This window comes from Rhamphochromis longiceps, linkage group LG6 (assembly GCF_057381845.1).
Source record: "Rhamphochromis longiceps isolate RC_006_pf linkage group LG6, R_longiceps_female_GT1.1, whole genome shotgun sequence".
NCBI classification, from domain to species: domain Eukaryota; kingdom Metazoa; phylum Chordata; class Actinopteri; order Cichliformes; family Cichlidae; genus Rhamphochromis; species Rhamphochromis longiceps.
This window is the reverse complement of record NC_140562.1, coordinates 26,266,702-26,294,530: the sequence shown is the minus strand read 5'-3', so window position 1 is coordinate 26,294,530 and position 27,829 is coordinate 26,266,702. Positions and strand designations below refer to the sequence as shown.

General features: G+C 40.0%; 2 protein-coding genes across 3 annotated transcripts in view; one reads left to right on the top strand and one right to left on the bottom strand.

Moving 5' to 3' along the window:
• Window positions 1-4,360: 4,360 nt before the first annotated feature.
• Window positions 4,361-17,564, top strand: LOC146668097 (intelectin-like). Its single transcript, XM_085409923.1, has 7 exons — window positions 4,361-4,445; window positions 12,594-12,716; window positions 12,830-13,077; window positions 13,626-13,790; window positions 14,522-14,639; window positions 14,882-14,988; window positions 15,059-17,564. Exons 1-7 carry the CDS (start codon window positions 4,361-4,363, stop codon window positions 15,203-15,205), a joined length of 993 nt encoding a protein of 330 aa, XP_085266049.1. The 3' UTR covers window positions 15,206-17,564.
• Window positions 17,565-18,378: 814 nt separating this feature from the next.
• The window catches only part of slit2 (slit homolog 2 (Drosophila)), a 118,160-nt gene continuing 108,709 nt past the window's right edge, over window positions 18,379-27,829 (bottom strand). For both annotated transcript variants that reach the window (XM_085409922.1, XM_085409921.1), the window contains 8 exons: window positions 26,185-26,278; window positions 25,401-25,538; window positions 24,816-25,056; window positions 22,137-22,267; window positions 21,885-22,039; window positions 21,240-21,594; window positions 20,910-21,124; window positions 18,379-18,794 (listed from right to left, as the gene is read on the bottom strand). In XM_085409922.1, coding sequence (XP_085266048.1) covers window positions 18,538-18,794; window positions 20,910-21,124; window positions 21,240-21,594; window positions 21,885-22,039; window positions 22,137-22,267; window positions 24,816-25,056; window positions 25,401-25,538; window positions 26,185-26,278 — 1,586 coding nt within the window. In that variant the 3' untranslated portion in view covers window positions 18,379-18,537. The remainder of the gene's footprint in view (window positions 18,795-20,909; window positions 21,125-21,239; window positions 21,595-21,884; window positions 22,040-22,136; window positions 22,268-24,815; window positions 25,057-25,400; window positions 25,539-26,184; window positions 26,279-27,829) is intronic.

Below are 27,829 nucleotides of genomic sequence, written 5' to 3'. Positions count from 1 at the left end.
ATAGCTTACTAGGGTATATATATATATATATTAGACTTAATAGTCACTATATACAGTAATTGACTTCTATTCATTTTACATCAGATTAAAACTTTGGGTGTAAGATTCAGATAAATATTAAATAATTAAAAGCGAGACATTTTAAATGAGAATAAGAAAGAAAAGTATGTCTTTGTGTAGCCGCTAAGACTGGTGGACCTAAATCTTCACCACCACGTCTTTATACATACAAGCGCAAAGGGGAGTGAGCGGGTCAGCGCTCAGGGCACAGAAACTCAGCTGGCTTCAAACACCATTTATTTCCATAAAAAAACACAGCCAGAGTCACAAATACAAGATAAAATTCCCCGTATACAATAAAAATAGTGTTGCAACCCGCTAAAAACCCTGCCGGCAGAAATAACTATACAATATTAAAACAAGGCTAAATGAATCTTTTTCATATGCTAAAATTACCCTCCCATAGTCCCATAATCCCACAGTCCAGCCACACCTGGGCGAATGGTTCTTATATGAAAGAGACAGGAGAGGAACTTCTCTTCCAGTATGGTAAAACTCGTCAGCAACAGACCAGGGAGGGGGCTCCTATCGCAGACCTGTCTCCTCCTGACAGCGCGTCGCCGTACAGTCCCGCCCCACTCCACACCTGAACACGGCCTCCCTCGTCTCACCGTCAGATGCAGGCAGAGGGGCATCCCTGCCCTGTCGTGCATTGCAGCCATCGCCACCCACTGTTGCCGTTCCTGCCGTTAGGACTGGATCGCCGAACAACTCGCAGCGCCCCACAGTCAGGCAGCAGTTCGTTCCACACACGTGCGGGGTTGCACGCGTTCCTTTTTCTCCTCCTCACCCTTCGTGCGTCACTCCTCTCTCCTTTTGTCTCTGCGCTCACCATCCCCTTTAACAGGTCAACCTGGTGGCTGATAGGCCACCTTGGGGAACGCCCCCACCTCACAGGTGCCTACAATTATCTGTTTAGTCCACAGTGGGTTAAAGGAACATGGTACAACATTAACACAAATATAAATATGAGGATAAAACCATGCAGTATAAATATCAACAAACAAACATGCAATATAAATATCACTATAAAATCATGCAAATAAAATCAACACTATGTACCAATACACAGATTGATAAAACATAAAAACACAAATTTCCGCTGTGTGATATTTGTGCCCCCTTTTCCCTGTTAATGCCCCCCTGGCTAAACTTTGCTAGATGCGCCCCTGCACAGTTACCAGCGTCAGCTACGTAGGGAAAGATCCTCGAGTAGAAAGTAATATTAAATACATTCTAACAACAGCTGATCAAGCTTAAACGTGCTGCTGTTGTTCAGCCGCTGGTTTCCTCTTTCTGGTGCAAAGTGGGCCAAAAGCAAACAAGAGACACGGACTCGCGACAGAAAAGCCGATCAGCTGATCATTAAGCAGTTTCATGATTGAAGTAGCAGCCGGAGAGCGAGAGGCAGTCGCTCGTTAAGCTTAACGCAGGAATGCTTTACAAACATTCAGAGATGGACTTACACACTTGCTTTACTTCTCTCGGAGATAACTTTGTCGGAGATGAAATGCCGGGTTGCTAGCGAAGCTCCACATGCTATCCAGACCACCGGCGCTGTATCACGTGATGCATACTGCTCCGACGTGCTAACATTCTGAGGTGAGTTACGGCGTGTTGCAAGTTTTGTGAGGTGCTTTCGTGATATTTAATGGATCGGATTACATTTTTTATTTTTCTCCGATATCCGATCCAGTAATTTAGGTCAGTATCGGACCGATACCGATACGTAATATCGGATCGGTCCATCTCTACTCTAAAGCTTAAGGGATTTCCATCTCACCCAATCCAGAAATTGCAGTTTTTGGCTGTGTACGTTTCAGAACTATCCCTGCGACTGTGCGGGTGCCAATCGACCTCAGAATGATGATTGCGAAAAGACTTATTCTAAAGGAATGGAAGTCCGCTGCTCCTCCCTCCTTCAGTGTCTGGCTCAATGACATGTTATCAGTCATTCAGCTGGAAAAAGTTCGATACCTGCAAACACCTGCAGCAAAAGTTTTCTCAAAATCCTGGACTCTGTTTTGTACTCACCTTGAGAAAGCTCATGTTGTATAAACATGTACCATGGCGATGCAATTTCCCTGTTTATTACATATTCATGACATTTAATTCATTATGGATACTGGTAGTTTCAAATTTTAATGTTTTCTTTCTTTTTTCTTTTGTCTTTCCCTATTAATTATTATTATTGTGCTATTTCTTCTCCTATCATCTCAGCGCCTGAGCTGTATTTGTTTGTTCATGGGGTTTTCTATGCTGAAAAAATTAAAATAAAATATTGAAAAAAAATAAAATAAACAAACATCAGTCAGGGAACTGACACTAGTCTGGGGATGGAGACGGGGAAATATAAAGCATGATGCAGACGTGTAGTGTGTTAGTTAAACTATCTTGTAAATATGTCTTTAATACAAAAAAGATTAATGTTTAACAATACAGGAGAGGGTGTGTGTGTGTGTGTGTGTGTGTGTGTGTGTGTGTGTGTGTGTGTGTGTGTGTGTTGTTCAGGAGCTGTAGAAAATACCATGTTTGAGCAATGCTCAAAAACGACTTCCTCCTGACCTAATTTTAAACTTTCCTCTTACTGTCATGTGAGCCAAACTTTCTCTTCATATTCTTCTGTCATGTGAATAAGTCTTATTCCTACTGCAGACTTCATGAGAGAATTTAAATAGTGGAGAAACAATCTGGAAATTAAATCAGGTAACAACTCGGATTTAGTTGTCAGTCACTGAAAAATGTTTTTTTTAAGAGCATTGTCAGCTTCACTGACTGTGAGTATCTTTCTTTGTTGCTTTTATAAACATATAGAGCAATTCTCTATCAATCACGTTGAACCTCATTGTCCTGCTGTGAATTTTCATGTAAAATCTCTTCAGGGAAAAAAAAACCCACGGGTTTTAAACTAATTTCTGTTTTAAAAAAATACATGTAGTTTATTGTGTCAGATTGGCAGTCTGTCCGGAGTGTACCCCACTTCACGACCCATAGTACCTGGTGATAATGGTGAAAGAACATTTAGTTTATTTTCTTTCTTTTTTTTATTCATGATCACTGGAGGCGCTTGAAATTTTCATGATTTGAATTTAAGTTGATTTGAACATAGTTTTTATGCTTATATATTCAAGGCTTATATGACAAGGTCCAAGCAAGCAAAAAAAAAAAAAAAAAGGAACTTATTCAGCTCAATTGCACAAGTCCAAAAAATCCACAAGCTGAGGAAAACTAAAAATTCCAAGAACACAAGAGGCAGCATAGACGAGAAGAGGAAAGACTTTGGTGATGAAAACAGGAAAGACAGGGCTCTAAATATTCACACCGAAGGCCAATCAGAGCAAGCAGATACACATGGGCCAAACTAGACCCAGGCAATAAAAAATATCAGACATGGGAGGAAGTAAAAATACACATAAGACTCCAGAGGAAAATAAAGCAGGACATGAATAACAAGAACCGAAGAAGCTAAAACATAAACAATAACTAGCACTAAAATACAACAAAAAAAAAAATAAAATAAATTAGTTATTCTTGACCAAGAATTATTAATTTCCTTTCTTCTTTCTTAAGAAATGAGCTTCATAATCTTCAAGACCTATTCAAACAAACAAAGGTGAATAAAACAAGCACACACATTATTACTATTTGTTTTTTTTAAACTTAGGTTTCTTGAGATGGAGATGAATTAACTAAATATTCTGCTTGTTACGGCTACTGAAAAACTATTTTATTTATTTAGTTCATTTAGTCATTTCACTTTTTTTGCTGCCATGCAGAAATATTTTAAAAATAATTTATCTTGAAGTTTTGACTTAAGTTCAGCAGAAAATTCAAGTTATTTTCTCAGACATTTGAGCTAGTGAGTTCAAATTTTGAGATGCAGAGCGTAATAAATTTATTAGACCGTCTATCGTTAACTAGAAGAACACACAAATATTTTAAAAATGCCTCAAATTTGTTAAAAATGAAAAATCATGTTTTTATTTATCAGACAAATTCCTGCTGAATTCATGTTTTATACCCAGTTTTGAGAACACTAGACTTCTCTGAGATGTTAGAAATTAAACATAAACATCCAAGCAGTAAAAAAATGTTTCTGTTCAGGAAAGAAAGTAAATATTTCTACATATTTGTCAAAACTCAAAAAAATAATACTGACTTTTGAGATAATAACCTGAAATTTTCACATATGGATGCCTTTTTTCCCCAGAGGTGGAAACAAGCTTCCATATTTTGATGTGTTGTGTCAGATAACATTTATCATCAAGCACCTAATATGTATTTTTTTCACCCACAGGAGATGTTACATCGCATAATTTTGCTTTTTGTGAGTCTGGTATTTTTGGAACAAGTATCCTTTGCAGATTTTACTTCTTCACAAATAGGTAATATGAAAACGTTTAAACTATTTCTATTAGCTTTCAGTGGTACAGCACACATACACGTAGCGACAAGAAAATACACCATCTGACACTTATCACCTATTAGGACATAATAAAATAATCGATCCTTAGCAGGTCTTAAAATGAGGTAAATACAACCTCAGATGAACAACAACTCAAAACATCTTACACCATGTCACTTTTTTCCATGTGGGAAAAAAGATGTTGTGTGCTTTTCACTGCTCAGCTTTCCAGTTGCCTTCTTGGCTCAGCACCACACACAGCTCGCTCCCTGGTCCCGGCAACATCCTCAAAAGGGGAGACATGATCAGATGATGGAGGTCAGGTATGTGAGTCAGCCTCAACTTAAAAGTTGGTTGAGTCTCTCGTATAAGGAGGGAAAACGGTGCATGGTAGATTGTCTGGATTATTCTTGTATGTGAAAACTTTGTAGTTGTTAGGGAAGTGAATATGGGTGTGATTTTGTGCTGGCTTCGCATGTTTAAATGGATGCATAGAAGTTTGTGGGTGAGAAATTGTTATGGTGGGGTTTAAAGTTAGTAAAGAGTCAAACAACGCCCACTGTTTTAAAAAGGCCCAAAACATCATAAAAGACACCTCACATCCTGGCCACTCCCTGTTCGAACTGTTGCCCTAAGGCAGACGGTACAGGGCAATCAGAGCAAGGACTAATAGACTCAAACACAGCTGGTATCCAACTGCAATAACACATCTGAATACTACAAAAAATGTCCACCATGCCACTCTTGTGTTAATCTATGCACGGTCTGAAGCATGTGTGTGAGAATACTTAGTATTTTAAGTATTCTATCTATTTTATTTATTGAATTTTATTGTTTTATTTATGTTTTGATATTGCTAGGGATGATGCAATGATCGGGGACCATTCTTAATTTCGTTGGTCTCATGACAATGACAATAAAGTGTCTGATTCTGATTCTGATTCTGAAATCAACCCTCCTCAAGAGTTCAATAATTTAGGCAGTTATGTTTATACAAATACTAAATGTATGTTTAGTGTCTTCATACAGGTGTTTTTTCTTAACCTGGAAACCTGAGTACGGCAGCAGAAGACAGGCCAAGCTTTGGCTAAAAATTCACGGCTGGACACCAGAGTTGTCCCCACCCCTCCCGGAAAAAATAAAAGAGAGAATATAGTTTTAGGCGGGTTTTCCTCGCTGAACTGCTCTGGGTGCTGTGTCCCTGAATCTCACCAGTGTTAACCTCTGGCGGAAGACATGGAGAAAAGGAAAAGATGTTCCTGGTAAATGACTGAAACAAATAAAACCACACACAACCAGAGAAAGGTATGAGAAGTGTGAGGAACAGACACATGCGCGTGTTAGTGAAATGCCTCGTTTGAGAAAAAGTTAAATTAACCCATATACAGACGCACCCATACATGCAATGAAGAAACAGCTTACATACATGTGCACGTACATGCAAGGTTAAAGTAGCGACACTTAACATACACCTGTTTTTAAATGATATAGTTTATAGACTACTGACAAAAAACTCTCTGGGTTGCAGGACAACAACTTAACGTAAAAAAGAGAAAGAAACTGGTCTGATGATTAAGTGAAGACACGACAAATTTAGTGGTTAAAAGGGTCGAATTGGGACATGTTTTTGTTGAGTGTTTAAGACAAATGACTACTGAATGGTAGAAAATTCCTTTTTAGGTTTCTAAACAGGATCTTGAGAATTTTAACACGTACCTGTGTTGTCCTGTCAACTTGGGGGGTTATGAGTTGATTATATGGTGAGAAAAAACAAAAAAGGGGGGAGAGGAGACCTTGTTGTTTCTCCCCTCTCTGGATAACACAGCCAACACAGCACAGCCAACACAACATCATTTTCCTGTTCGCCTGTTTTGTTTTGTTTTTGTTTTTTCTGAAAGCCGAAGCTGACCTGGACTCCTACCCTCCCCTCTACCATCGTTGCCCTCTCCGCGACCATCTTTGACCCTTTGACCCCTGAAGGCCACAGCAGCTGGACTCACAACAACAACTTGAGGATGTCAACAGTGCTGCAAAAAAAAAAAAAAAAAGCGATCTCATGCAGCAGAGACGGAGAGCACTAAACCTAAAGCCCGTTTCACTACACGGGGGAAAATTCCCAGACTGCGTCAGCTGACAGACCTGTGACGAGACGTGCATTAAGCCCGGAGGAAAAGGGAGGGTGAGCAAAAGAATGCTGACCTCTGAGAAGAGCCGAACAGCAGAGCTGCAGAAGGCCGTGGAGCAAAGTAAAGACAACATAAATAGACTCCAATCTGACGTGGAAGGAAAAGACTCTGAGGTGTTTGCCCTCAGTAAGAGCTCAAGGCATCAGAGCAGAAATTGAGCATGGCTCCGGAGGAGCTGGCTGCTAATTGAACTCATCAGTCAGACTTGGAGTCCCACATACAGGACTTGAAATCAGGCGGAAGCTTGCTGGAGCAGGAGGTCGTCAGACTTGACGCAAAGCTCCAACAGCAGGAGTAAGCCCTGAAGGAGCTACAGAAGCAAAAGGGTCAAGTTACAAGGAGAAGATGCAGGCAGCTGCAACAACGGATGAAAACAGACCCAAAGAGGAGGGCAGGACCCCAGGGCATGCTTCAGGCCGCTGGTTTACCCAAACAACAGAACAGGAAGGTGATGAACACAAACACACAAACACACACTTCTGCATCCGCCGACTTAGAATGAAGAGAAACACACACATGAACACTTATGCACTCGTTGAATGAGTGAAAACTGATACACACCCATGCACCAAAATCAAAATGTTGATTTAATTCACTAAGAAGTGACACACAATGCTCCAAGCTGCTGCAATGAAGAATGCTTTACTGACAAAGGCTCAATGCTGCACACAACAAATTCAAATACAGAATCTGTTACAATAATAAGCCCAGAGGGCATCTGTGTGGTCTGGGGAGCAGAGTCCAGAGCAGTTTGGTTATGAAAACGATGCCCGTGCGAGATATCTGGGGCTTAAGGCCTCGACTCAATTGTTTACTGTACACTAAAAAGAAAAGAAAACAGCCTGAGCAGTGGTGCAGAGTGAAAACGATGAATTAACAGTGTGAGTCTTATTTCAGAGCGCCACATCATTGTGATGGAGATTTAATAAAAGGAGGAACACACGGACAAAGAAGAAGAGAAAGGGGGGGCAGCCCTTGAACACGATTGCCTGAGGTATTAAAGTTCTGTACTAAATTCTGGTTTCCAGTGTGAGAAAAGTCACGCAGTGCCAGTAGTAGAGCTAGGTTGAGTGATGATTCTAAATTACTGTAAGTAAATCATCGTACACCCGTTCAAGTTTCATGATAACTGGGATCTAGACTTTGTTGAACTCTAGGCAATTTGAACAGCTAAGATTTGAGTGACCAAGTAGCAGTTGAATAAAAGTCATTGAATAAGTGTTGAAATAAACTGGCAGAATTAAGAGAATTAAAACATTTCAAGAGCTCAAATTACTTAATATGGAAACGGTTCTATTTTGTTTCATGAACGCAAAACATATAGGTTTAGGAATAGGAAAAGGTTGAGGTGGTGTTGATTTGACCCGGGCGTTGGTATTTTTGTTTTTGTTATTTTTTATTTTATTTTGTTTTATATTTTGAACAGTGCACTGATTTTTGTTTGTGAATCTTTTCTTTAAGCAGATCTGCACATCGGAAATTACAAGCATTACACGTCGGCGAGAAAATTGTTGCAAGTGAGTTTCTCCGCATTAGAATTGGCTCTGGAGGAAACCACTTATGGGGACAATTAGAAAATGAGAGTCCCTGACCAAAAAAAAAAGGATTCAGCGAGGTAATCCGATCTCAAGTTCTTCTTTTTCTTTTTGAGATGACGTCATTTTGCTGAGTGTGGAAACTAAATGCGACGACAGGTTTCACTATCAGCAAAGAAAGAAAGAAATGGATGAATGGATGAAAGACTGGAAACAAAACAAACGGACTGACTGGTAAAAGATGACAAGACTAGACCATGACTCAAGGTTAACCACCTCCACATAGATAGGATAAAAGGGTGGATGAATTTATGTGTGTTTCTTTTTACAGGAGTAGAAGGATGACAAAATATTCGAGGATGAGTGAACCTGTAAATGCCATTTTTGTGTCTTGTGTTGTTTACAGAGGTAACTGCGCAGCGTTACCATTTACATTTTCTTCCCTACAGGGTTACAGTTTTTAATGTTTTTCTATTACAGGATTTCTGGGCGGATGTGTGAAGAAACGGTGTTTATGGGTTAGGAGTTGGTGATGCTATTACACTGTATTCTGGTGAGAGTGTTGGGGGAGACACACCCTGTCTTGAAAACTGTGATTCTTTTACAGGAAATGTTTTTATAGCATCTATGGGATGTGGATGGCTGACTACGGTCAATATGCTGCTAATGTTTGCTTTGCTTTGGTGAGAAGGGTGCAGTAGAAAACAGACAAGTGACATGAAAACAAGTAATAATAACAAATAACTAATTTGGGGACAGTTTAACCTAGAGCCCACTAACTGGCCATTAGGGGCTCTCTCTCTTGGAGTAATATTGCCCAAGGGTGAATAAAACAAATTGTGGCAATAAAAGTGATTTAATGATTGGAGAAACCGGAACATGATACTTGTCTGTTGTGCTGAATCTTTTATTACTCTTATGATTTGCAGGTGGTTGTAAATAAGCTGTTTACTTTAACAGGTTTGCTTTTTAGCTGAATTGCAAAATACAACTAGAACGATTAATTGAGACTAATCGCAACTAACCTGAAACTGAGGAGGTTCTATATAAGGAAGAATTAAAACAGGTATAAAGTGCATTTGATCTTTAATTGCAGGTGTGACCATGAAGATTTTTGGTACAGATTGCAGGTTGTTGCTCATTATTGAAGTGTGCTCATAAAGGCAAAAGCTATATAGAGGGTCTATGATAGAGCAGGGCGATATGGCCAAAAATATTTATCACGATATATATTTGAAAATTTGCGATAACGATATAACCGACGATATAATTGATGCGAGACAAAATACAACTCCACAACATTACTAGCGCAAAAAGACAACCTTCCATTTATTTTCACTAAAACAAGAAGCTGGTTTTTATGTACATTAAAGCTTTATAAAAATGTAACAGTGCAAATGCAAATTCCTTGCTGAAAGTTTAACCAAAAGGCATTTCCAGTAGAAATGGGCTGACATATCCTGAGCATAACCATGTATAATATCCACTGAAGTTAAAAAGAGGTGCTTTGCAACATTAAACTGCAGTGTGCAGTACGCATTTTTCGGACCATAAGGTGCACGGGATTATAAGGCACATTAAGCGAAACAAAGCAGTCAGATAAATAAAACTTTATTAAACTCATTCTTCTTGCTTCCTCCACTTCTGTACCATTGATTCATTAATGTTGAATTCTCTGGCAGCTGCTCTATTCCCATGTTGTTGCAGTATATTAATGACTAACCTGGTATTGTGGATGGATTATCTCAGTTGTTCTCCTGACTGAAGTTTGGTCCGTTTACAGCATCCTGCCATGCGATTGCATTTGTCTCTAACCATGAAGAACCTTCACGTTAACTTTTATAAGTGGAAAAGTGTTAGTGTTCGTCCTCCAGCTTCACTGTTTATGTTATGCTAACATAGCTGTGTCGCTAGCGATCACATAGCACATCATTATATACCAGCTAGCCCAACTTCAGTAACCCTACAAACGTCACTGCTGTTTAGTTTCCTGTCTTCATTTATGTTGGAAGTGATAGCAGAGCTGTACGTTTGATTTTTTTCAGAAATCTCTCAGTCAGAACATGCAATATCATGCTTAGGTAACTAGCGAGCTAACTTCCGCTAGCTTCCTGCTAACTTCTAACTCCGTTAAATGTAATAACTTTTGTTTTCATGGATGCCTGGAAGTTAAACTTTATAGTTACACCTGGTAAAGCAGCAATGCTGATCGTTTTATTAAAGATGAAAGAATTTAGACAGTTTTTAACTCTAAGTGATGCTGCAGTGTTGTTTGACCTGAAGCATACGGAGTTTAGGACCCAGATTACTCCCAGATTTAAGAGCATCTTAGTCCGACAAATACGACAATAACGACGGCCGCTTGCATGTTCTGCAAAAAAATGTGCTTTGTCGTGTATCTGACAGACAAACACCAAACCAGTTCCACATCACTGAAGTTGCACCATTTTTACAAACCAATTCTGGTTCATCTGTTTCACTCAACAATCGGCCATGTGCGTATGAAAACAAAGGCACTGCGCATGCGCGTTTTACTCCCATTCTATCGCGATATTTCATTTTCCTATCGTTGCCTAACATTATACCGGTATTACCGTGAACGGTATAATATGGCCCAGCCCTAGTCTATGATTTGGTCTGGGTTTTAATAATTTAGGTATGGCAAAATTAAAGGTTTTTAGACAATTTAGGGGACCAGTGAGAAGCATAATTAGATGATCAGAAACTGAGTACTACACTTAAGTTGGAATTGAGAACGCCCAATTTGTTTGAGGTCTGTCGTTCATTTTTATACACACATTGCAAATGTGCTTATAAGGAGCTGGCACTTAGTCTGTGAAGGTCAAAAGCTTCATCCGACAACGGATCGGATTGATATATTGGAGCTATTGACTTCACGTGCAGAGGGTTAAGTGCATGCACGCTTACACACATAAGCATGGCATAGGATTGGAATAAACAAAGTCAACAACATTAGGTTAGGAGAGCCAGCGCAGGAGAGGTGTTGGCTTTCTGTCTCTTGCAGAGAAGGGAACAGACACCAGACGGGGACACGGAGATATGGGGACCCTTCACAGCAACTGGGGTCAAGTGTCATGGCCTTGGGGCTCCTTGAGAAGATGGATCCCATAACCACAGCGATAACCAGGAAGGGGTTGGCGAAAACTAGGAACACCAGAGACCAACGAGGTTCGAGAGGCTTTTGGCAAAAAGGGGGACACGGCGGTGACAACGGACAACAAACACACAGATCTTTGTTTGAAAGTGGGGCAGAATAATCCCCAGATCTGTGTAACGACTGAAGTCGAAGAAAGAAGAATCCGAGGGCGTTTCTTCACTCCAAGAGGAGGTGGTGAAGGGGCCTGAAGCGTGACAGGCTGAAACTCGAGTCTGAAGCTAAAAGAACAGCTGGGTTGTGGGAAAATTGGAAAACAACGGAGGTGTTGGGGTTGATAAGTGTCATAACGTGTTTGTTTGGTTTGGAGACAAATCCTGGTGTGAGTTGGGCTGGCAAGCCAGCCCAAAGAGGAGGAATGTGACCAGGAGATATTTTATTTTGTATTCTTATGATCACAGTTATAATTAGAAGTATCAATCATTAATCATTTACCATTGTGGAATCTGATGACAGTATAATCTTTGTTTTAAATCTATGGTAATCTGAGTAAAGATTAATGTATGCAGGTTATCATCATTGTAATCAAGTCTCAAATGGTATCCACAGCATTGTATTCACCGTCCATAACTGGAGGGTCCAGCAGGACCTTGTTCTAATTCATTTGCAGATCTACATCAGAACATGCACATAGAGAGTTATGTAAACACGCACGTTCACCCTTATTTACACAGGGAGGTCATGTCAGGACATTCTCTAGTTGGACACGCAGGCTCACAGAACTGCACAACATGACATGTCACACACTTGTTTTTCTCTAAAGTATCATCTGATGTTTGTATAAGGAGAACTTTGGACTATGGGGAGACTGTTATCATTTCCAGTAAGGTCTAACTGTGTGATGTCATCATGGGTTATATAAGGATGGGGAACGGTCCACTCTTTGGAGATCTGTGGCTGTACGCTTGTCTTCCCATGCTTCTGTCTTAGAAGTGTGTAATAAAGATCACTATTCTGACATCTACTGAGACCATGCAGTCGTTTGTCTTCTCCTCAAAACTCGAATCATGACACACCACACCCTGAACCCATTGCTCCACCCCTCCGCTGCAGCTGAGCCACAAGCCACACTCCGACGCAGACATGTTATAATATGTGTTGTTGTTTATCTGAAGTAGTATGAACCTAACTTAAAGGACCAAATTGTTTTCTATTATATTTTTCACACAACTGCAAATCTCCAGATTGCTTTACATGTGTACTTTCTTACATTTTCTTGACTTTGTTTTCAGAAAAATGCACAGAAACCACACGTGAGACAGAAGACTTTGAACAGCTGAAGAAACTCAGGAACAGATTCACTTATATTGCAAGAAGCTGTAAAGAGATCAAGGACCGATATGGTGAATATGAAGGTGAGGACAATACAATCTCACAAATCACAAGTCATAATTATTTAACGGGCAACATTCAGGATATTTCTACCCTCTTAAAATGAAACTATGTTTTCTTAATACTTTGTTTCCAGATGGGGTGTACTACCTCACCACAGCTAATGGCATGCTGTACCAGACTTACTGTGATATGACTACTGCAGGAGGCGGATGGACGCTGGTGGCGAGCGTCCATGAGAACAGCATTTATGGAAGGTGCACAGCCGGCGATCGCTGGTCCAGCCAGCAGGGCAACAATGCTGACCTGCCTGATGGAGATGGAAACTGGTCCAACAGAAACACCTTTGGAACAGTAGAGAGCGCCACTGCTGATGACTTTAAGGTAAAATCAGCCGTGGTGGTAAAAACAGTGCTGGAATGGAACATTAACTGAAGCACTTTACTTAATTTACTTAAAACTGATTGTGAGATCATAAAATGCAACACACTGCTGTGGTTAGTTTGTTGGAAACTCATCAGTTTCTTGCCAGATGAATTGTTTAGACAGAAATGCTCACAGGATACAACAAGAAGAAGCAACAATTAAATTCCTTGGTTTATCGTCTGATTGTGAATCTTAACCATGATGTAAATAACAGTATTAAACACCAATTAATATCATAGATAAAATATTTACCATAGGAAAAAACATTCACTTTAGTGTCAAACACTTTTGATATTAAAGTATATTTTAGCTGGTTATAAGCTACAGTTCCAGCTTATGTCACTGAATTGGTTCGGTGCAGGTGGGCGTGGGATGTCACAAAAATTCTATTTGAAAAGAAAAGCAAAATATTTGAAAAGCAAAATGGAGCAATTTATGATGCAAAAGAAGTTAACTGGGCCAGAAGTGTTAATTTGAGTCATAACTATGTGCGTACCCTCACACAGAATCCAGGTTACTATGATATAACAGCTGAGGACATGTCTGTGTGGCACATTCCCAACAACTTGCCGCTGGAGCACTGGAACCAAGCAACTGCAGCCATCCTCCGCTACCACACTGAAAACCAGTTCCTCACATTGTATGGAGGAAATCTCTTTCAGCTGTTCAAGGTAATTAAAGCTCTGAAGAATTTATTAATTTGTTAATTTCAAAAACATTAATGATCAAGAGGAAAAGCTTCTGAAAATTGATCCAGTAGTTTAAATTCTGTAGTAAATCAGTCGTTTCCCAAGGTGGAACGTTGGTGGAACGTTGGAACGTTTTAAAGTTTCAAAAATTCCTGTGAAAAGATCGTTAGTTGTCTGCTGCATCAATGGTATACTTGTCCCGAGAAATAAAGGCTGTGAACTGAACTTTGAAAATATCACAGATACATGTCTACTACTTCCTCCAAAGAACAATGCAAACTGGTTCTAACGAGAAAAGAAAGAGAAGTGAGAGACCCCAGAGCACAACTGAACAGGAGGATGACTCACTGGTCACTTTATTAGAGATACTTAGTTGATACCAACTTGGATCCCCTTTGCCTTCTCAGCTGCCTCAATTCCTTGTGGCCAAAGTGTGCCAAGAAAATATTACACCACCTTTGCATCACAACCAGGCTTAATTGTTGATACAAGACAGGATGGAGCCACGCCTTCATGTTGTTTATGCCAAATTCTGATCCTGCCATCCACTTCAAAATGTTCTTGGAAGACGTTTTTTTTACTGCAGAATATAAACCACTGGATCAATTTTCAGAGGCTTTACTCTTTACTTTTATACATATATGTGTGTGTTTCTGTGTGAGCGTGTGTCCATACATACACACTCATGACAAACCCCCCCAACACTGTTGCAGCAATATCCGGTGAGATACAAAGTTGGAACATGCAGTGACAGAGGGCCAGCTATTCCCATCATATACGACCACGGAGACGTGGAGTCCACCAAAAAGTTGTATGGACCCAATCCAAGAAGTAAGAAGCTCATTTAATCAGATTGAAAATGATAATTTGGATCATTAGAAGACAATTAATTAGACAATTAATGTGTAATAAGAGTCTTTTACATATTTCACACATAAAATAGTTGTTTAAACTTGCAACACAAAATGAATAACAGAGTTTTTAAGTATTTATGAAAGTACTCTATTAATTAAACCAGTTGTCATATGAATTTTTATTTAATTATTTAATTTGTTTGTTTGTTTGAATGAAAGGGGAGTTTGAACCAGGCTTCATCACTTTCAGAGCAATAAACTGGGAATCTGCGGCCATGGCTATCTGCTCTGGTGTCAAGCCGACTGTCGGTTGCAACACTGAACATGTGAGTAATCAGTCGTCACACATCTGCCAATACTGTGTGAGTACACATGGTGTAAAAACCCTGTTTTTAGTATTGTATAGGAGGAGGAGGATATTTCAACCCTGAGGAGCAGTGTGGGGACTTCCCATCTTTTGACTACGACAGACTGGGCAAAGAGCAAGGCTGGAGCGCCTCCAAAGAGATGACCGAGGCTGCTGTGTTACTGTTTTACCGCTGAGTGGGTTTGCGTAGCCTCGACTATAGTCAGTCCCAGCTGTAACCAGATCAGGTGACATCAGATTTATTTGTACAGCCATCAATCATAAAATTTCTCTTTTATTGGAGAACAAATCAGAAGTTGACAGTGAAAGAATCATTTGTAATTAAGCAACACAAACCGTAGATGGTACTGCTGAACTGTGTAGTTACACGAAACATTCAAAGTTGTTTTTACTGGAATTAATTTGACAGTTTGTTTTAGTCAGCAGAGAAAAAGAAAGATGAACTGCGAATAGATTTCATGGTCACGGTCTAACCTTCAATTTTTATGAAAAAAAATTTGCATGTAAGTCATCCTCATTATTATTGACGAGCACATAGACCTAAAATACTCAGGACTAACCAGTGAAACTGAGTATTTTTTAAATGTTGTGTCCATTGCTTCCACTGACAGCTCATGACATAAAAACCTTCAGGTGGTCTAGAGGTCACCTATAGCTGAAAGACAAACTGGCCACGCTGGCTGGATATAGCCATGAACTTCAAACAGATGCTGGAGGTCAAAAGCTTGCACATTTGTTCCCTTGTGTGATGTGTGTCCTCTGATTCTTGGAACTAAAGATCTGATTAATTAAACATCAAATTTTCACTGAAGGTTTAGTAAGAAATGTGGTAAAGATGAAATGCGTTTCCATGGAAACCCTGCTTTGATTAGAATGTTATTAACCTGATCTAGAGCTATATTAAAAGCTAAGACTAGGTGTGGCTTTATTTAACCTAAAAGACAGACAGACAAACAAATGAACAAACAAACAACACCCACACTTGAAAACTAACTGAAATGATATTTTGAAATAAAAACAAAATACAAATATTTGCAGTAAATGTCCTTACTTGTAGTTTTTAACAACACAGCGAGTATGACGCATTTGTTTGATGAGACATGAGATAATTAAACGAGCAAATACCCAGCCTCACAAAGTGTTGTGTTTTTATTGTAATACCTGTTTTAACTTTTCCAAATTTTAGCTGGACAAACACTCTTCATATAATAATAATAAGAAAAGCAAGAAAAACAAAAATCCCTTTAAAACTAACACTGAAACTAGCCTAAACTGAATCCAAACCTTTCTAAACAGTAACACCAGAGCTGAAAATACAAAACTGTAACATTTAACAACGAATGCTGAGCTTGCGGTAAACGTAACTGCTTTTTTTTTTTTTTTTTACGTCTCTACCATTTCACTTACCTGACTTCTTACGACCATGGGTCTGATACAACCTTTGGTTAAGACAGCTAACGACTGCACTGCAAGCAGAAATGATGAATATAAATGTAGGTATTCATTTTTTTCTTTTTAGGAATAATGCACATCTTATTTATTTAATAAATAAATAAATATATTTATATCCCCCCCTCCTGTATGCCACTCTACGAGTCAGCTGAGCTAGAAACTTAAAAAGAAAAACAAAACAAAACTCTTATGGAAGAATACTCTACTCGGAAAACATGTATTGGTAAAATATAGCAAGAATAAAATTGTTCTAATTGTTATGTGTATGCTCTGAATTCCTCAGAAACACTAAAAGAAAATGAAAAACAATTAAGATGATTAAATATCTAACAAGTTAAAGAAAGGGGATGAAACGGGGTACAGGTGAGGATTTCCGGTGTAGTCTCGATTTTCTGCACTACGCAAACAAAATTCAAAATAATGGGAGTTTATTTTTCACATTATTGACCTCCAGTCTTTAATAATCATTCTCCTCGGTGTTTCTTAGTGTGACAGAAAAGCAAAACTGAGAAGTGTGAGGTAAATATTGTGTTTAATAAACAAACATCAGTCAGGGAACTGACATTAGTCTGGGGATGGAGACGGGGAAATATATAAAGCACAATGCACATGTGTAGTGGTGGAGGGGGGGACATATTTATCTGTTACACAAGGTGCCCCCCGTACAGTAGGAGCAGGAAGTTCTATATAACATACAGATCAGGATCCAAGTCTACGGTACAAAAACTTAGCAGCAACATGTTAACATCGGAGACCAAGGGGCTAACAAAGTAGTTTCATTTAGAAAAAAGTCACAGTATTCTTTAAGCATAAATTTGTTAAAAAGGTAAAAACAGTCCTAAGCATCCTCTAGGGTCAATGCTACTCACAAGATCTGTGTGTGAAATACATAGGTAGGGAAATTATCTATACATTTATACTCTAATATAAAGACCTTCTGGTAATGGCACAGTACAAACTTCCAGGAAACGCGACAAAAATATACAATGTCTTCACGTCACATTTGCAGATTAAAATGTAACTAAAGGTCTCTGGCAAGCACAATAGTTTCAGTGATCCAAAAAAAAAGAAGAAAAAAAACAACTTCTCACCATTTTGTTAGTTCAGCTATCTTGACAGATTATGTCTTTTTAATACAAAAATAAGGACAAATACTGTATAAATTAATATATATTAAAAGAATCAGATTGATACATGGGGAATCTACTGAATAAGTACAGGTATTTATGATACAATAAATACTTGTCATTCATGACTGGGGGCAGAATAAACGGACTGAAGTGTGTTTATCCTGGCAGGTAATAGGTTTACCTCTATAGGTGAGAGTATTTATGTGTGTTTGTGTTTGTGTGTGTTGTTCAGTAGCTGTAGAAAATAGCACATGATTGAGCACAGCTGTGTGTAGGATCATGCACACAGTCTCAGAGGGTTCAGGAGGTCTGTTAAAAGGGAGACTGCAGACTGCAGTGGTGATTTCTTGTGAAGGTTGTCACTGCTCGCCCTCTCCCAGTGCCTTAACGCAGCTCCTCCTAGTGGTGAGTCTGTGGTACTAAGGTTACTCCTAAAACACACAACTGGGGGACAGGAAGCAGGAAGTCTGTGGTCAGGAAGTGGTCAGCTGTCAGTGACACGTCAGTCCTCCAGGGAAGAGACAAGTGTGGCACACCATTAGAGTCATCATGACCAACAAAAAGAAGTAGATAAAAGGAAAAAGTCAACTTCTGTGTGTGTGTGTGTGTTTTTTTTTGTCTTTTTCGCCACTTCATAATAAAAAATAAGTCTGTTTTCGTACTTTACAATACAATTCGACATCCCCACCGAGGAAGCATCAATCATCAGTCCAGCACTGACAAGAAAAGAAACTTTTTTTTGTTTGTTTTTTAAGGGTTTAAAAAAAGGTGGTGGGGGGTACTGTGCATGGTTTCCTCACGGGGAATTGGGATCTTGGACAACAGGGGGTGGGGGATCAAGTAAGGCGAGCAGGAACACAGAACATGTCTGGAGAACAGAAAAATCTGCTGAGGGTGTCGTCTCTGTTTTTTCTTTCTTTTTTTTTTTATGAAGAACACTTTGTACAGCCGCACTTGACAACTTTCTCCACTTCCTGGACAAAAGAAGACCCGTCAGTGCACTGGAACGTGTATTTCCTGCGTTTGCTGCGAAGGGGGGTGCAGCAGGTGCCCTGTCCTTCTGCTCCCCCCGGGCAGCTGCCTCGACACTCTAAACGGGAGACCTTCTCCTGGGTTTGGCACGCCGCGTAGCCTTGCTGTCTCTGGTAGACATCTCGGACCCGTTCCCCTCGGCAGGCCACCTCTGCGGACACAAGGAACAGAAAGAATATTTGCAAGGTGTCCAAAGTTTTTACTGAGAACTCCACCAATTCTGCACATCATGGGAAAAGGTTGTCCGGCTTTGGCAACAAAGTAAGAAATATATTAGGAATGATACGACTACTGTTTGGATTTAAAAAAAAAAAAAAAAAAAAAAGAGTTTTGTGGGAATGAAATGTTCAAACAGGAGTGCTCTATTGTGTTCAAATGACAGGCAATCTTAATGGTAAAAGCAGCAACACAACAAGTCAGTACACCAATGACACAAAGAGGACAGCAAGAAGAGGAAAAAATGGCACGAACATGAAGAATAAAGAAAAACCCTTTCTAGAAATAAACTGCTGAGTGAACTGTTCATAAAACTTTCGGGTTTAATTTGGTTCAATGGCGTTAGTTTAGTAGAAGTCGATGTCTGCTGTTGGTTCAACTAAATTCAGATGTAAAAGAAAGTTTTTTCTAGAAGCCTTTTTAACAACTCGACAGCTGAAAACTTGATTTTTGTCAATCAAACATTTTATTTGTTTCATATTTAGGAATTTGGTAGTAACATTGAAGTGATACTACTACACTACTACAAAGACTCGTAGTATGTGGTATGAAAGACTTTCTGTATCTGGTTTTGTGTCAGTGGAGCTGAGTCGGTCTGTCCTTCACTGCCATCCAGTAAGCAGCGGCTGGGCCCGGAGCTCGTCAGGATTATCCATGATGGACGGTGACCTCATCTCCACCACAGCTTCAAGTCAGGTTTCCTAATTAGTTTATTCAGTCTGTTGGTGTCATCAGCTCTGATGTTGCTCCGCCAACAGACCGCAGCAAAGTACACTTCAATCGCCTCAAATGGCCCATCAATTTGTTGCACACACTGAATAGCTCAGCCTGAAAAACTGGCCTGCCATGTGTGTATTTTATTTGAAATTACAACGCAATTATTTACAAATATTTAACACTACAATAACGGGGTAAAAGGAAATGAAGAAATAATTATACCTTAAGTAATGTGTATGTACTTTTACACATGCTATATATGTATAGTTTTGCTTTGTATAGTATAGTCCTGAAAAAATATGACTTGTTCTAATGTATCTACCTTAATGTTTTTGTAGGTAAACAGAATTACAGTGTAATTCTCCTGTGGAGCTCCTGTGCTGCTCATCAACACAGCAGACAGCTCTCAGGTAGTCAGTAATCCATTAGATGGTGGATGTGTTTACTGACACGTTCTGTAGCTTCTCTACTGCAGCAGCGGTTGGATTGTATTAAATGCACTTGAGAAATCAAAGAGGATGATCCTCATTGTGCAGCCATTACTATCTAGATGGGAAGAAGCTCTCTGCAGCATGTAAATGATTGTATCATCATCTCCCAGACTTGGTCTGTTTACAAACTGCAGAGATTCAACACTAGCATCTTAGGCACCTTCAACACATGTGATGTGAGGGCAACTGGTCAAGAGCTGTTAAGCTGAATCTTACGCTGTTGATAAATCTGTGAAATGAGTTGACAAAAGTAGTATCCAGCTCAGAAAAGGAAATGCCCTCGATACACAGACAGACTTGGTTCTTTCTGATTTACCAGTCCTGGGATATAATTCCACTAATATAAAGCCATGTTACCTTTGCAAAAATGTATTCCTTTAATGCTATAATTAGTATTAAAAAAAGGTTTTTATTATTCTGCAGAGTTTGCGGCGCTCCATTACAGTGGGGAAAAAAAATAAAAAGCTGGAACTTTTCATGCTATATGTTGCATGAGGTGAGAGCAAGTATGCTGATGAGAGGTTTGCTGGGCTGCATGCAGGAGGGAAAATTAGTAAAGAAAAGCTGACGTTAACATGCGATCAGGTGGTCTCACCTGAGTAACCCCTCGTGTGGGATTAAGAGGAGGCTCAGGAGATGCTGAGTTGAAAAAGCGACAGGTTAGAAGCGTCAGTGCAGAGAGATTAAACACTTTGAGACACACGCTGCTGAGACACTTTAAAGAGAGTTAGCAAGTAACAGAGAAGCTCAGACTTTGTTAAAAGAAGCCCACTGGAGTATTAGATTATTATTTTTAGAAGAATTAAGGTAGTGTACCGAACAGGCATCCGTGTTTCGCTTACCTCTGTCACACGCCTCTCCTGTATATCCGCTGTTACACTCGCAGTACGCCTTGCCCAGGCCTGACACTCTACATTTGCCATGTTTGCAGCGAGACAGGCTGCAGGGGTTAGCTGCATCCTGGTCCTGCTCATCACAGAGGACACCAGCAAAGCCAGGCTGGCAGCGGCAGGAGTAGGAATAGGAGTTGATTGGGATGCAGGTACCGTGGATACACCTGTAGGGTGGAAGAGGGAAATACAGAATGTAAAGAACTGGACAGACAAATCGTGGTCTCTCTTTGAGAGCCATTGCACTAGCTGTGGTTTTAGACGAAGCGCAGAAACACTCACTTGTTGCCATCACAGGGGTTGCTAACTTGCTGGTCACACAAAGTTCCCGTCCAGCCTGCGTGGCATGTACAAGTGAAACCGCGGTGTCCAGTTGGGTGGCAGTCACCTTGGACGCAGGCCCCTCTCTGGCACGGCTGACAGCCCGGCTCCACCCCATTGCCCAACCACTTTCTGGTGGTACTCTGGGTGGTTCCAGATCCTGGGAGCCCCGCTTCAAGCCCAGCTCCTAGATCCTGGAGCTTCCCGTTGATGTAGAGGTTACGGAGGCAGCCATGGAAGCTCGTGCCGTTACGGCCACCCGAGCTGTGCTGTAGAGCCGACAGACCGCCAGAAGCCGAGGCTCGCTCTGGCATCCCTGCATGAAGACAGAAGTATCTCAGCGCCTCATTTAAGATGATTAAAGATCATCTTAATTATATTTTTGTGTGTATGGAAATAAAATCAGGTCCAAACTCAACGGGAAAGCTTTTTATGACTTGGTGCTTCACACCTAGCCTCTGGCCACCTGTACATAATGTTTAAATCGAAGTATTTATACTATAATTTGTATTAAGTATAATTTGTATAAGTATTACGATATCTATCTGTTCTACAACACTTACACAGACACAGCCATTAAGAATATACATAGCGCTGAGTCCTTACCTCCCACATAAAGTGGAGAATCTATATTGAGTGTGGACTGCTTGTTGAGGGAGTTGATGGATTTGGGCGGCCCGCCATCGATGGACAGAGACAGAGTCTGATCTGATGCTACTAACTCCACGGCATGGAAATTACCATCATTCACTGTCTCCACACTGAGAGCGAGAGAGAGACACGAGGGAGAAATTCACTTCAGACATCTGTATCATCCATCATGTGAACGTGGAGCCAGGGAACGGGCTTTCTGTATACCTGTATATAGCAGAAGGAGGATAGGATCCAGTGTCGTAGCTGACCCTGAGGCGTCCCCTGTACAGCTCCATGGCAATGTGATCATTATCCCCTTTATACAACAACACGCCACTGTCCTCATCGGTAGCAATCTGAAAACACAGCAGGATCGCCATGTTAGTGGCCTACAAGTGCACATAGTTCTTTTCACCTGCTGTAAGAATTGTCAACAAAAAACAAGTAAGTCATTTTCAGGTATATGTACTTTAGTTGTGTATTTATTTTTCTGAAAACTTATCACTTTTACTTCCTATATGTGTACACAAATATCTCTGCTTTTACTCCTTACATTTTCAAAACAAACTTTAGCTTTCAGATATTTAAGGGGAGTTATTATTTCAAGTCACTGCACAGAATATCTATAGATCTTTTATAACTCTGTACTCTGGGGTTAAAGCAGGCCAAGACATCCACGTTTGTGCAGATGTCTGTAAGTTGTGGTCGGAGTACATCAGCATCTAGCGAGCATAAAGGAAATAATGTTTTTAAGGTTCACAGCTCAGCTCCACAAACATCAGCAAACACTCAAACTGTTTGTGTGCAGTTTGTCACACAGTGTGTTGCTAGCTAAAGGTTCAGCTGCTGTATTTCCTGGATAGAGAAAAGAATGAAAGCTAACTTCACTCTGAGATGGAGAAAGATTGAAGACAGACATTATTTCTAAAATGAAGGACTGGAAAGTTAAAGATTTACTTATATTTATATTCAGTTCGGCTCAGCTAATCGCAGCCTGAACACAAAGAAAATCTAGTTATGCTCAAAATAAAAATGATTTCTAAGTGATTATTTCCCCCACAGCCCAACCTGCTAAATCTCACTTTAACCTGAGAATATACTCTTTCTGTTTAGTTGTGGAGGCTGAATCATCTGCAATACAGGCAAAGCAAATTCTACATCACAGCTGTTCAAATTAAAAACAATATCATTAGAGTTTAAATTGAAATAAACTTTGCCTTCCTCTTACTTCACTCTCACTTGGGTAAAGAGATCAATTTTTAAACACAAGTATCTGCATCTTCAACTTAAACAAAGCATGTGTGTACTTCTGTGACCCCTACTTATACCTGCCTACTTAAACCTGAAATTAAATCAGCATCACAAACTTGTTGTGACAGTTCCTGTTAATACGTGCATTCACATGATTTCACCTACTTTAACTCTGTTTTGTTTGGTTTCTCTAGAAGAGAAATTGAAAGGCAAACCTGATGGTTGGTGTTGCTGCTGTGATCTAAATGTATGCTAATACATGAGGAGCACAAACTGGAGATGAATCTTTACAAACCCCTGAAGGAAATCTGACTCTTTAGCAGCTAAGCGCTCCACTACGTTCACCAGCCAGTCACTAACTGTGTCTGCATGCCAATGAGAGTTTAATGATAAATATTCTGACACAGTGAAATTATAAAATCTGATGGGAGGCACAGATTGTCATGGACCACAAGGCTACATGTGTTTTTGTTTTTGCTCTCTCTCTCTCTCCTTGGCCGCTCCGCCTGGGCGGAGCTCATTGCGGCCTCCCGCCCTTGGCCCACACACCTGTTTGCTATTATGTTGCCATTACGTGATGCCATTTAAGGCCGGGACACAGACCTTCTCATCGCTGGATGATTGTGCAAGACGCGTTAGTGATCCTTTCTAGCTTTTGTGAACATAACTTGTGTAAAATCCGTGACTTTGTGTAATCCGCCTTTCCCGTGTGACAGTTTTCCCCAGAGAGTGTGTGTGTGTGTGTGTGTGTGTGTGTGCGCTGTATAACACATGACCTCCCAAAAAACAACAAAAAAAATTCCCTAATGCCATGAGTTTTCTCAATAAATAAATAATTAAGGGATGAAGGAAGAGAGAGGTGCTTTTAGATATTTTCCAGCAATATTTTCTGTTTTTTTTGGAATAAAGATCTGGTACTATAACTTTATGAATATGGACTCTCAGGAGTGTAGCTCAAGTTAACACAAAATTACAGATGCTCGAAGTCTCTAAAATATTTGGATGTCTGTAGAAGCCAAACGTTCACAGGTAGGGGACTGATTTTTAGTTTACAGCTTTGCATATTCAAGGCATGCAACATTCTTTAAAACAGTGCCAATCAGATGAATGGATTCACAGGTATATAGACACACAGACTCATTTTTCCAGTATGAAACTGTTATTATTTGTTTATTTAAGAAAACCAGTCATAAGAGCTGTAAGCAAATCTGTGATGGCCAGGTGGGGCCTTTCTTTTTAAATTTCATGATTTGAGATGAAGCTTGTTTCCACCACTGTGAAAAAGCAGAACGTAATCAAAATCTTGAGCTATTGTGTTGAAATGTGGCTGAATAACTCAAAATTTCAAGTTATTTTCTCAGAAGTTAGAGTTACTACATTAAAGCTTTGAGATAAAAAAGACTTCATTACAAAAGCTGTTTTTTTTTTGTTGTTTTTAAGAAAATAGTAGATCATTTTAAATATAAATTATTTAAGTGTGTTGTTGTGTGCTGGTTTTTTTTGGTAAAACTGACCGGTGACTCTGTTTACTCTGAGGGGTCACAAGCTCAAAAAAAGTTTGGAAACATTTTCATTTCAAAAATTTCAAAAATATTTCACCTGAAATGAAACGAAGCAAAAGTGCAGAGCTGCATTTAATTTAAAGAAGGTCACCTGCAGGCTGATGTTGGTCTGTGGTGAGAGGAGACTGGAGGGCAGCTGCAGGTACGACTCGCGGTTGACGAAGTTGACACTGGCGAGAGTCTCACAGCGCTCTCCCTCGTAGCCGTGGAGACACTGGCAGCGGGGGTCTGATCCCACAATGACGCACTGTGCCCCGTTGAGGCACTCGTGGTTGTCACAGGGGCTGGTGCGAGGAAGGACCATCGGAGGAGAGAACTCGCAGAATAACCCACTGAAACGCACATTGTAACACACGTGGAATACCGTAAGAGTCCAGATCATTCCCTTTATTTGTTCCTTTTATAATTATTATCAGTTTGTGGTACGGCTGCTAGAACATACAAGCTTAAAAACATACTTCTTCGGTGCTTTCAGTTACAGTTGGATTTTTCATCATTTCAAATGTGAAAGTTAGACAAATCCGAAGTCCAAAAAATACCACACTGTACTATTACTCCAGGGACCTTGAGAAAAATAGTATGTTGATCTCAATAACTGACAATACACACCAGGGGGAGCTCCTCATATATCAAAAACTGTTGGCATGTGTGACTTCCTCTGTGGTGCGCAGCTCACCTGTACCCTTCTGGACAAATGCAGGTGTATCCATTGACGGCATCGATGCACTGACCACCATTCTGACACTTATTCTCTTCACAGTCGTCATAATCCAGCTCACAGTGCTCGCCGATGTATCCTGGAATGCACTCACACCTAAAATGAACACACACACACACACACACACACACACACACACACACACACACACACACACACACACACACACACACACACACAGAAATGCTTGTTGTTACTGGACTCGCAGGGATACAGCTGTTCTTTGTGGCTGCCTGTGGTTAGATTTGCTCTAATTGCATGTGGAAGATTTCCTTAACAATAAAAAGAAAACATGTCAATTGCTTCGTGACCCAGACAGTCCACAAATCCTAGAGAACACAAACTAATCTAATTTTTACATGATGTCAAACTGCCTCACAGAGCACATCCAGACGTAATTACACTGACCACAGCGCACACAAGCAAGGGAGCAAGGGAGTAAAAGTACAGATAAAATCTCGCCAGGGAACCTTACTAGGGAGCCAAAATCACATTCCCAACACCTCCCATCCACACATGCAAACACACACACACCATTTCTCTGCTGGGAAAAATCTGGAACTCAATTATTTCTGTGTGAAAAATATAAGTATTCAAATCATGCAGGAGAGAATCAAGAACCACTACTTGCATACTCTAATATCTGCATATTAGTTTATACAGGAGTGTGTGTGCGTACGTGTGCGTGCGTGCGTGTGCGTGCATGTGCGTGCGTGCATGTGCGTGTTTCCAGTCTACTCACTTGTATCCCTGAGGAATCAAAATGCACTTTGAGTCGTGCTGACATGGGTTCAGCTCTGGGGCACAGAAGTCCAGTTTCTCTTCACACAGCTCCCCTAGGAACACACACACACACACACACACACACACACACACACACACACACACACACACACACACACACACACACACACACACACACACACACACCTCATCACTTTTTAAATTCTTTGCACAGTATTAACGATAAAGTGAAATGAAAACATAAAACACATCAATATTTTAACTTCGTTGTGGTTTGTTTTTTTCTTTGTGTGTGTTTGTGTGTCAGTTGAATGGGTGCTTGGTCTCATGATGGATGACTCTCTTGTGGCCAGAATCAACACAGTGGTCCGATAAATGATTTCAGTGCTGGGAATCTTGATGCTCCAGAGAGTATCCTGATCTTCCTGAAACTCTGAACTCCAAATGAATCACTGATGAGGGAATAAACCAGTTTCCTTGACTCCTGAAGTCCACGCTGGGAATAATTACACAACCCTCTAGGGATTAATAAGTATAAGCGTGAAACAGCAGGAGATGTTTGTGCTTTTAAGCCCTTCATTTAGACAGTGATTTCTTTCGCTCACGGACTTAAAAGCAGTCAGACTTGCTTAATGCATATAAAATGTTGTTTTTTAATAATTCACATTTCAGTAACAATAGTTATTCATCTGATACATGTTTTTGGTGCAACCACTTAGTTTACCTACTGTCTGAAATATGTAAATTTAGCTCTTCTCAATTTAAGGCCAGCCTCCCTTTGAGCCTGCTGATTGGCTGACCATCCCAAACAGCAGGTGGGTGGGGATTCTGCACTCAAAGACAGAGCTGTCTGACTGAGATGATCATATTAGGATTATCTCTTCCCCTTTCCAAACAGTTCGGTATGACAGAAAAGCATAATGGCTTTAAAAGAAAAGCTGTCATTACAGTTTTTTACAGACGCTAGGACACATTTCTCAATACTTAGGTCACGTTTGCAAAACTCCTCACACAGTGAGCACAACAGAAGTCTATGTGGGCTAAACTGAGGACCAGTTATCATTGTTTTGGCACAAAATGCATTCAATGACTACATCTCTCAAATTTCATGAATCATCTTCTCACTCAGACACAACAACTGCCAAAAATCTTTGTACGGACAGGACATTTTGCATGTGCTTACATACTGTTTTCAAAACTGTTAAACTCATGGTCAAAACAATAACACAATGCAAAACTTGAAAAGACAGCAAAATCCAACGGCAATATTTTATTGAAACATATTTTAAATCTAACAATGCAGTTTAACCAGCCACAGCTGATTCTCATTGTAGATGAACATCTACACAGTTGTTACTCCTTCAATTTTTCAACTCCTTCAATTCTGGCAGCCAGAAGATTCTTTCCTAGGTGTATTACCCTAGATGACATAAGATGTGATGTGGATGAGAACCTGTGGCCAAATAGGGAAGACCGAGTAGATTAGCATTACTATTGTATGTGTATCAGTGGATGGTGTGTATACAAATTCTTGTATTTTGGGATTACTTAGTGCAAAAAAATAAAAATACATAAACATAAATACATGATGTCTGATTCATTCCAGTAACATATATTGAAATTATAAACAGAGATGTGTCCTT

What these genes read in the sequence shown, in the direction of transcription:
- LOC146668097 (XM_085409923.1), top strand. Translation starts at nt 4,361, where the DNA reads ATGTTACATCGCATAATTTTGCTTTTTGTGAGTCTGGTATTTTTGGAA. An exon ending in CCACTGCTGATGACTTTAAG is followed by an intron (nt 13,078 to 13,625) that starts GTAAAATCAGCC and finishes ACCCTCACACAG; the next exon opens with AATCCAGGTTACTATGATAT. An exon ending in ATCTCTTTCAGCTGTTCAAG is followed by an intron (nt 13,791 to 14,521) that starts GTAATTAAAGCT and finishes ACACTGTTGCAG; the next exon opens with CAATATCCGGTGAGATACAA.